General features: G+C 39.0%; 1 protein-coding gene across 1 annotated transcript; it reads right to left on the bottom strand.

The window, feature by feature from the left end:
• Window positions 1-1468: 1468 nt before the first annotated feature.
• Window positions 1469-9379, bottom strand: FGF20 (fibroblast growth factor 20). The gene is made up of 3 exons (XM_040334671.1): window positions 8527-9379; window positions 4733-4836; window positions 1469-2082 (listed from the first exon to the last, which is right to left on the bottom strand). The coding sequence occupies exons 1-3, from the start codon at window positions 8798-8800 to the stop codon at window positions 1846-1848; spliced, it is 615 nt and encodes a 204-aa protein (XP_040190605.1). The 5' UTR covers window positions 8801-9379; the 3' UTR covers window positions 1469-1845.
• Between the last annotated feature and the right edge of the window lie 764 nt (window positions 9380-10143).

Raw genomic sequence — 10143 nt, 5'->3', positions numbered from 1 at the left:
CTGAAATGTGCACAATAGACCACCCATTGAATAAGGGTTGATGGATTTCATAGAGCCTACTTCTAATGGAAGTTGAACAGCAAAGTATGGAAGGTTTAAGCTGTACACCCCTTAAAAAAGTAAATTTTTTATGTGGCTCCTAATATAACCCATTATTTATATACAAACTATCTTGACATACTGTACACAAATAATAAATTCAGATACATTTTAGGAAAAGCTGTGGAAGTCAATACTCTGGAAAATTTGGTGTGAACCACAGCAATCACTCTGTCTGTAGTGGTGCTCTTTATAGTTCAGTTTTGAAAATTAAAGCAAATATTTGGTCAGTTTCTACAGGATACTGTACCTGTTTTTATAAATGTTTTGTCAACTATCAAGATCCCTGTAAGGGCACATTATACCAGCTCTGATATCTCCATGCATTAGTTAAAAGGAAACTTGTTGAGTTCCTTTCGATTGATATTGTTGCCAAAACAAACCATATGACAACCTTCCGAATGTGCTGCCAAGGCACAACCTTATCTTCTGAAAGATATTAAAAAATAATGTTCTTTAACATTGCTAGGAATGACAAACCACAATACATAGAATGATGTAGCAACTGTTCTAACTGCATTAAAGTTATTTAGGTTATGTTTAATATCAACAGGTTTAGATACCAAGGCAGAAAAACTTGTCAGAGACTGAAACAAGACCAATCTTTTCATTACAATGTGTATTTTAATACCTTTGTAAATGGGAAATGAGATTGTTACAATGTTGGGCATTCATATACATTGAAGGAATCCAATAACCTCACTTTGTTGTCAGCATACAAATTATTCTGATCATGTGATCCGTGTTAAACATTTTTTATGGTGGAAACCCATCGTCATGTCTTCCAAAAGTGATGCATTATTCGGTTGATAGTTTGGAATATCTTAATATGATGATGCACAAAAAAAGAACCATAACTCTTAATTAAGAGCTATGTGACCTTTCTATTGACAAAACAGTAAAAAATAGAATTTTAAATAAATAAGTATAAAAAATAAATATATATTTATAGATATATGCATAGTTAGTCCACAGGCTGTAAACTGCATTCTTGTCTGGAAATATCCTTTACGGTCAATGTATCTGTTGGCTAAAGGCTGGCTTACTGAATCTCTCAGAGACTCCAATAATAAGATTAAAAAACAGCAGTATGTGACAGTACTCCTTCCACAAAGCCATAACATGCCCTCTCCCTTGAAACCATGCTTTGGGTTTATATTCTTTTTTTCTGAAAGGATTCACTAGGGAGGATGATATTATTTGCCTCTGTAATAGGATGGAGCAATATTGTGTTTTCTTGATGATATGCCACAGGGGTTCTTAAAAAATGTAACCAGCCAACATTTGATTCACTTTTTCTGTAACTAGCCAAAACTAAAATACCAGTTTTGGGTTTAATTAGCTTTTTAAAAATGCAGTTCTTTTTTTATTTTTTTTATCCAGTTGTCATGAAAAAATCTCCCCCAATGTTAGGCAGTATTGATTTTTTTCCATATATCCATTCTTTGGTATTTACAGTTTTAGAATATGTCGTATGATTCCATCTGCCAATCAGATAGTCCAACGCTTTTTCCTATAAGGCCATTTAATTCCACAAATGAGCAGCAAAGGAATATTGGCTCTGTTTCTTATCTGCTTTTCCTTGCATCTTCATTCACAATGTAGCAGGTCTTTACAATAGCCATCAACATTTTTTTGGTCTTACTCATCCAAGTCGTCATAGACTCTTTTACATATTTCATCTTCACTTTTCCTCAAGAAAAGACCTGCTTTGGCATAAATATCCTTCATTACCATTGTAGATTTTCAGCTGACATCTTTATAGAGTTCAGGTACCTTCTCAGGGTCTACTGGTCTAGGCAGAAAATGTGTGAATTTCTGATGTCTTTTAGCTCGAGCTCCATCTCTAGGAGTTCCGTCTTTATTAAGTGCTACAAAGTATCGTCTACCAGAGTCTCCATGTCTATATAGATTTGAGGAATAAGTATTATACCAGTTTTCTTCAAATTGCTCCCGGAAAATGCATTCAGAAGTTAATTTTTCCTGTTAAAAAAAGAAATTTTATAGATTAATATGGATAGTAAAATTCTGAACTTTTTTGTATTGTTGCTTTTTTCACAGAAGAATTTTAAATGCAGTGCAGTACCACATTTATCCTGCAAGTGCCACTGTTTCCACTGACTAATCATTCTTAGAAAAAAAGACCAATTTACCAATCTAAAGATAATATTGATTCTTAATTGTACAATGACAACAATGCCTTCAAGTAATAAAAATCTGATCTCTAAAATATATGTAAGCAGAGAGCAGCACCAAATAGGTACTACATCAGAACATTAACTGCACATTACCTGGAGAGCAGTACAATTGTATGAAACTTTGCTGAAAGCATGGGAAATTCTTCTTCAACCATATCCTATTCTTTCATGTGTTGTTTCAGCGCTTGTGAATATAATACCAGGACAAGCTAAAGCCCAACAATATGTTTGAATAAGGCTGTCATTCAAAGGGCATACAGAATTAAGGTTCATTTGTCTCATTAACTTTTTATAATGGGGAATAATTATAAAGTGTGTTTGTATTTCAGCAAACGGAGCAACTGATGCAGTTTCTATCCATTATAGCTACATATTTATTGGCAACACCTATAAACATTTTAGAATAGAAGTATAAATTGCATTACTTTTTAAATGCATGCAGCCATTGAAAAGTATTCTATAGCAAAAACGGTATGGTATTGAATCTCTGACAAGCTTGCAGAATGCTGTATTGATTCTCTCAATACTGGACTGTGCCTGAACACTGAAGAAGATTTTTCAGCAAGTCCATGCCAACTTAGAATTAGGCCTCATTTACATGGGTATACTTAAGCATATATCAGTGCGAAGGACCATCTTTGTCCACATTGGATGCATAGATAGGACTTCTGTGCATTTGCACGCAGGCAGTCCTGTCCGTGTCTATTGGAACGCAGCGGCTACACAGACACAGACGATAGTCCCAACCTGAAAGCCATGCAGATGCGGGTGTGTGTCCATAAAGGCACACTGTCAGGCCTCGTACACACGACCGAGTTTCTCAGCAAAAACCAGCAAGAAACTTGCTGGGAGATATTTTTTTGCCGAGGAAACCGGTCGTGTGTACATTTTCGTCGAGGAAACTGTCGAGAAACTCGACGAGCCAAAAAGAGAGCAAGTTCTCTATTTCCTCGACGGGAATGGAGAAACTTGCCTTGTCGAGTTCCTCGACAGCCTGACAAGGAACTCGACGAGGAAAACGATGTGTTTCGCCCGTCGAGTTCCTCGGTCGTGTGTACGAGGCTTCAGAGTTCAGGAACACGCACCCACACCTGCACAGCTGTCAAAACTGGGACCAATGGCTGTGCCCATCAGCTGCTGCATCCCAACAGACATGAATGGAACTGCCTGCATGCAGAAGCCCAGAGACTGGGTGTAAACCAGGTGCTTTAACTTTACTAGTGAACTGTTTTGTGTTCAGCAATCTGGTTGCAACCCATTCCATGTAATCTTTAACTGATTTAAAGTGAATCTGCACCTCAAATTCAGCCATTCCCCTGCCCCTCTGCCCCCCCCCCTTCCCTGCTACATAAATAGTGTGGTTGTATTTTTTTGTTTTGTTTATGTACTTTTTTTTAAATAGTGCAAACCCATGCACATTACTCGCCTAGGTGAATGACCTGCACAGTGCTCGCTGTGCCTCCTGGGATATGTACATCACATATCCCAGAAGGCATTGCCCTTCCTTCAGAGAGCAGTAGGGGGGGGGGGGCCTGTCTAGTGCCACAACATGGGGAGGTGCACTGGCTGGACCCAGCCTCTCAATGACATCACAAGCAACATGGTGCTGCAGGACTGAGCAGTGGTGGTAGACAAGAGAATCTCAGTGGGTTAACAATGGATCCTCTGGGTGGGTGTCTGAAATGTGCACAATAGACCACCCATTAATTAGGGGTAATAAAAAAAATGGGATGGGGGCAGGCAAAGATCCGCTTAAAGATAGGCCAATGGACCTTCCTACCATTTTGTCACTGGGAACAATAAAAGATACCGTCACCCAGGGATTCCACTGCAAACTGCAAAATCTACATGTGTGATACCGAGCACTTACATCTCTCATCTTTGCACAATGGGACAATGGAGATTATTTACGAAAGGCAAATCCACTTTGCACTACGAGTGCAAACTACAAGTGCATTTGAAATTGTGCTGAAAGTGCACTTGGAAGTGCAGTCGCTGTAAATCTGAGGGGGACATGTAAGGAAAATAAAAAACAGCATTTTAGCTTGCACATGATTGGATAATAAAATCAGCAGAGCTTCCCCTTATTTCAGATCTACCCCTCAGATTTACAGCGACTGCACTTCCAAGTGCACTTTCAGTGCAATTTCAAGTGTATTTTGCACATGTAGTTTGCACTTGTAGTGCAAAGTGGATATGCCTTTCTTAAATAACCCCCAATACCTCCTAATTTTGGAGCAGGATTAGGTGATTTATTCACCAAATCAGCACAGACAGCAATGACCTAACGCAAAAAGCAAGAACCCCCAGCAACAATCATATTACAGTTAACTAGCATGTTTTAAAACTGATGTACTTTGCTCAAACTTATTTAATTAATTGCTAGGCCTTTTAAAATTGATTTATGTTTGAATTTAAGAGAAATATATACTTACAGATCCGAAGAGTTCCCCTTTATCATTCATACCCAGGTAGAGGCCGGTGTCCACTCCTCTTATGCTCACCAGACCAATAGCCACACTGATGAATTCTAGAATGCCTATGAAGAGAAAAACAAAATTGTGAGAATTAGGTTTCATCATCCGGGCTGAACAGAAATCTTCAATAAGTAACATGAGAGGAAGATCATTTGATAGAAAACTCCAAGATAACATTACAGCATGGAGCCCCAGAAAGTGGACTCATTCCCCATGAAAATGATGGTGGTATTTTGTCTTTATTGTGCTATCTTTTTCAAAGCATGTCTTAAAAAAATAATCACAACAAGCAGGTGAGTCAACCAGTGGGAGACCACATCAGAGGAAGCTCGGTTTAGAATAGGGGCAGTATGAAAGGGAGCTCCATATAAAAGAACCACAGCAAATATTTGATCTCTACCTAATATTTATGCTTAGGATAATGATTCCTGTCTACATACAATGCAAGAGTTTTCTCACTTCATCAAAACTGTGTTGTTCAGAGTAATAAACTGGCACAGCCATTTATCTTTCAAAATATATATTCTCTAAATTTTGCAAGATGAATTAAACCCTTATACTGGTAAGCATCAGAGAAGAAAAATTAATATGTATTGCCTTGGGTATGGGAAAGTGATAGAAAGTATTTTAATCAGCTTTACAACAGCTAAATCAATACGATGGTGGGAGGGAGTTGTTATCAACAATAGCTAGTCTGTTCAGATAAAAGAGTTGTGAATAAATATCTCAATCATTATTCACTCTTCCTGTCAGATAAGCGTTTCCATCCTTGCCTGTCCTCGAAAAGTGAGGTGTATAGGTCTGTGCTGTGTGACAATAGAGTAGAAGATAGGTGGATACGTATATTTTGGAAGTGGGATTCCTTAAATATTAAATTGATCACATGCTGTATCTAGAAGCTTTATGCTCTACTGAGCACATTAAGCAGAAATGTAATTGTTTTCGGACTGGTTTTGAGATTTTACATGGCCAGGCTGCTACTTCAGGTTCACGTCCTTTCAAATGTTGGACATAGTTTGGATCATGGCCAAGTGGATAACTTAGATTAGAGTCAGGCCTCGTACACACGACCGAGTTTCTCGGCAAAAACCAGCAAGAAACTTGCTGGGAGATATTTTTTTGCCGAGGAAACCGGTCGTGTGTACATTTTCATCAAGGAAACTGTTGAGAAACTCGACAAGCCAAAAAGAGAGCAAGTTCTCTATTTCCTTGACGGGAATGGAGAAACTTGGCTTGTCGAGTTTCTCGACGGCTTCACAAGGAACTCGACGAGCAAAACGATGTTTTTCGCCCGTCGAGTTTCTCGGTCGTGTGTACGAGGCTTCAGAATAGTCAGAATTCTATGAACTGAATACTTAGGAAGAACACGAGAGGAGCATACAAACTCCATGTAGATGGTGTCCCAAGTGGAAACCAAACCAAGGGACCAAGCATCTCAGGGCAAGAGTGTTCACCTTATATTCACCATTTTGTGGGCAACAGATAGTCTATTAAATGCAAGTACAAAACTTTCAAATTATATTACCAACTACCATCACATATGTATTCAACACAATTACCAACATTTCAAAAATAATAATAAGGAACATTTTTAAATCTAAAGAAATGTCACTAAATGGCACTCAGAGAGATACAACAATCCTAAAAAGTCACTTGTTTTTTTCTTAACTGAGAAGACAGGCCAGTGGGAATACTTCCAAACTGAATGTAACATTCACCAAAACAGGGATTGTGTAGTACGTTTTCTAACAGTTCAAAATTAGGAGCTTTTCCACAGGCAAATATTTTTTGGCATATCCCTCCAGGATCTGTAACTGTCACTGGCCATTGTACATGCTGAGTTCTCTGTGCTACAGTTCTGTACATTTTGTTTCCTATCAGAAGTGCATGGGCACGAAGAACACCCTCACTCTTAAATTTCTATGTTAAAGTACATGGATTGGTATAGCACTGGCATAGAAGGGTAAAAGGGGGGTTTGAGGTCAGGGCATACAGCATATCATAGAAATTATATATGACACACACACACACACACATACATATATGCATATATATGATAGATCTATCTATACATACATACATACATACATTATATATATATATATATATATATATATATATATATATATATATATATATATACACACACACACACACACACATTTAGATATATATAGATGTAGATAGATATATTATTGATTGTTTTCTTTACAGTATATAAAGTTACATTTTATTGTATTTATCTATCCAGACAGTTTCTCCAGAGGATGTTAGGGGTTGAGCAATGAGAAACTTCTTCCCTACAGATGAGTAGCCACTGACACCTATTATCTTCTTAGCTTAGCTTATATGGGGATTCTTCCCAATAGCCACAGATGTAAGAAGCAATCTTCCTACTGCCCACAATTACAGGGAGCGTTCTTCCCAACGACCACAAATGTAAGAAGCATTTTTGGCTCTGACCACAAATGCAAGAAGCATTCTTACCATTGACCACAAATATAAGCAGCAATCTGACCACTGACCACAAACATAAGGAGCATTCATCCCACTGAGTATGAATGTAAGGGACAATCTTCCTAAAGACCACTAATGTAAGCAGCAATCTGACCACTGACCACAAACATAAGGAGCATTCGTCCCACTGAGTATGAATGTAAAAAGACCACAAATGTAAGCAGCAACCTGACCACTGACCACACACATAAGGAGCATTCGTCCCACTGAGTATGAATGTAAGGGACAATCTTCCTAAAGACCACAAATGTAAGCAGCAATCTGACCACAAACATAAGAAGCATTTGTCTCACTGAATATAAATGTAAGGGACAATCTTCCTAAAGACCACAAAGGTAAGGAACACATTCCCACCAATGACCAATGTAACAAGCATTCTTCCTACTGACCACCAATGTAAATCATATTCTAGTTATACCCACTGAACATCCTTCCTAATGACCTCAAATGTAAGAAACATTCTTCCAACTGACCATACATGTAAGGAACATTCTTGTCAACGTCCACCAAAATAAGAAACATTCTTCCCATTGACCACAAAGCTAAGAAGCATCTTTTCAACTGACCATAAATGTAAGGAGAATTAGGGTTGATTTACTAAAACTGGAGCATGCAAAATCGGATGCGGCCGAGATTAAAAACCAATCAGCTTCCAGGGAACAAGCTGATCATGTACAGCTGCACCAAGTTGTAGTAAATAAACCCCATTCTTGTCAATGTACACCAATATAAGAAACATTGACCAGCTATGTAAGGAGTGTTCTTCCCACTGGCTATCACACTACTATAGATAAAGTAATTATTAAAGGGTTTCTTTCAATGGTTCCCTCAAGTAAAAAAAAAAAAAAAATTGAGCAAGTCTGTTCTGTCCTAACCTGATATATAAATGTCAGCAGGCTGAAACAAACTACAGAAAGAAAATTTGTAAATCTGATGAAGACAACACAAAGAAAATAATTCTAGGTGATAATAAATGAACATATCTGTGCTGTAATATTAGAAGAGTACACTTCCACCTAAAGGTGAGATCTCTGGAAACTGAGCAGCAGTGGGTGAACTTTACTATTTGTTTAGAAGGACACCTGCGAGCATTTACACTTTCTTATCTGTGAAAGGTCTAATCGGGTGTAAGGTGTAGTAAATCCTTACTGTCCACTCATTAGTAGAGAGATAAGAGCCCATTAGTGACTTTAAGTCCCTTGCAGAAGCCTGGCTGCGCTGGGGTGTGTACCTACCGAAGCGGTTGTGGTCCTGCCGGGTCCCCATGACGTTGCCGTCGGGCAGGATCTGCAGGTGGAAGCCAGTCCTGCAGTAGAGTTGCCGCCGGCGCAGGATGCCCTGCAGGTGAGTCAGGTCCGAGGGGGCACTACGGGAGAGGCGATCGGCTTGTGCCATGGGGTCATTGATTAGCAAAGGGCTCTCCCTGGCAGAAGGCAACAAGAAGTGAGAGCCCACTTGTCCCAGGGTATCCATTCCGGCCAGATAGCTCCCTACATCTAGAGGAGCCATGGAGTCCAGGTGAAGGATGGGGATGAAGCTTGTCCTGATCAGCAGCACCTACTGCAATCCTGCAGGCGTTTGTAATGTCGCACAGGGCACACTTGGCTGATATATGTAGAGAAAGTTTGTATATTGGCCAAGTTGACATATGATAATGAAGAGTCTCAGAAGCTCCCGGTTCACACCTCTCAGGGATCTCTATGTGCAAAGCGTCTCTTCCCAATGCAGGCCCATTCACATGCAATGTTAATCACAGCCATGATCATTATAATCCACATTTCCATCGCAGATCCTCCAGACTGAGTCCAAAGGACATGTTGAGACTTGGGGTGGTGTATGTCAGCCAAGAGATGTTGTAGTAGATTGCTAGTCTCTATAACTGGGATCCACAGATCAGATGAGTGGAGAGGCACTCCAAGTGGGAGAGAGCAGTGTGATCCTACAGGCAGTGTGATCCTACAGGCAGTGTGATCCTACTAATACATTGCCTGGACAGGTGCAGGGAAAGGTAGACAGGCAAGGGGGCGGCTCCCTCCCTCTAGACCTTCCCAGACTGCCAGGCATACAAAGGAAAAGCCTCAAACGACAGGAATGCCTCTTGCATGGGAAGCACCAATAAAACACATACACCTCTGATGACTGCAAGGTGCTCTGTGTGTGAACAAGTATCATTTATTAGAAGATAAATATTTATCATAAGATGGACTAATGCAACTATGTATGAGCATCAATGTACAGCCATGCTATAGAGGAGATCAATATATTCCTCTATCCAGGAATGACAAATGAAATGTTTCCTGATTACACCAAGTCCATCTCTTCTAAGCTGCTTTGAAGATGTAGCACAATATTGTCATTGCTAATACGAAGTCTTATTATAAAAGTTTATCACTTTCATAACACAAGAAAATTGTATCAAAGTCTATAGAAGTACAAATGTGGTGTGATCTCTACAAGCTGCAATGTTTTGATCCATAATGTGTCATTGTTATGAATGGAGGGTGACCTGACATTAGCATTTCACACCTTGTACAATGCCAGAGCAAAAATCTCTACATTGAGACGTGATCCTGATATAATGGGATGCACAAATAATCAGTATCAGGGGCTTTGATGTGCCTGTCTGTATACAATGTAATATTTATACCAAAAGTTCTGAACACACAAAATACAGCCAACAGAAATGAATTATCGGCTTCTCTCTATAGATGTCTTTCTTTCTTTCTTTCTTTCTTTCTTTCTTTCTTTCTTTCTTTCTTTCTTTCTTTCTTTCTTTCTTTCTTTCTTTCTTTCTTTCTTTCTTTCTTTTTTCTTTTCTTTTTTTTTCTTCTTTTTTTTTTTTTTTTTTTTTT

This window comes from Rana temporaria, chromosome 1, assembly GCF_905171775.1.
Source record: "Rana temporaria chromosome 1, aRanTem1.1, whole genome shotgun sequence".
NCBI lineage: Eukaryota > Metazoa > Chordata > Amphibia > Anura > Ranidae > Rana > Rana temporaria.
The sequence above is the reverse complement of the archived record's forward strand: the minus strand, read 5'-3'. Positions and strand labels throughout refer to the sequence as shown.

Excerpts from the sequence above, each read along its gene's own strand:
- FGF20 (XM_040334671.1), bottom strand. The coding sequence starts at position 8,800 with ATGGCTCCTCTAGATGTAGGGAGCTATCTGGCCGGAATGGATACCCTG. Across the intron at positions 4,837-8,526 it reads GCAGGACCACAACCGCTTCG|GCATTCTAGAATTCATCAGT; the intron begins GTAGGTACACAC and ends TTCTCTTCATAG. Across the intron at positions 2,083-4,732 it reads AAGGGGAACTCTTCGGATCT|GAAAAATTAACTTCTGAATG; the intron begins GTAAGTATATAT and ends TTTTTTTAACAG.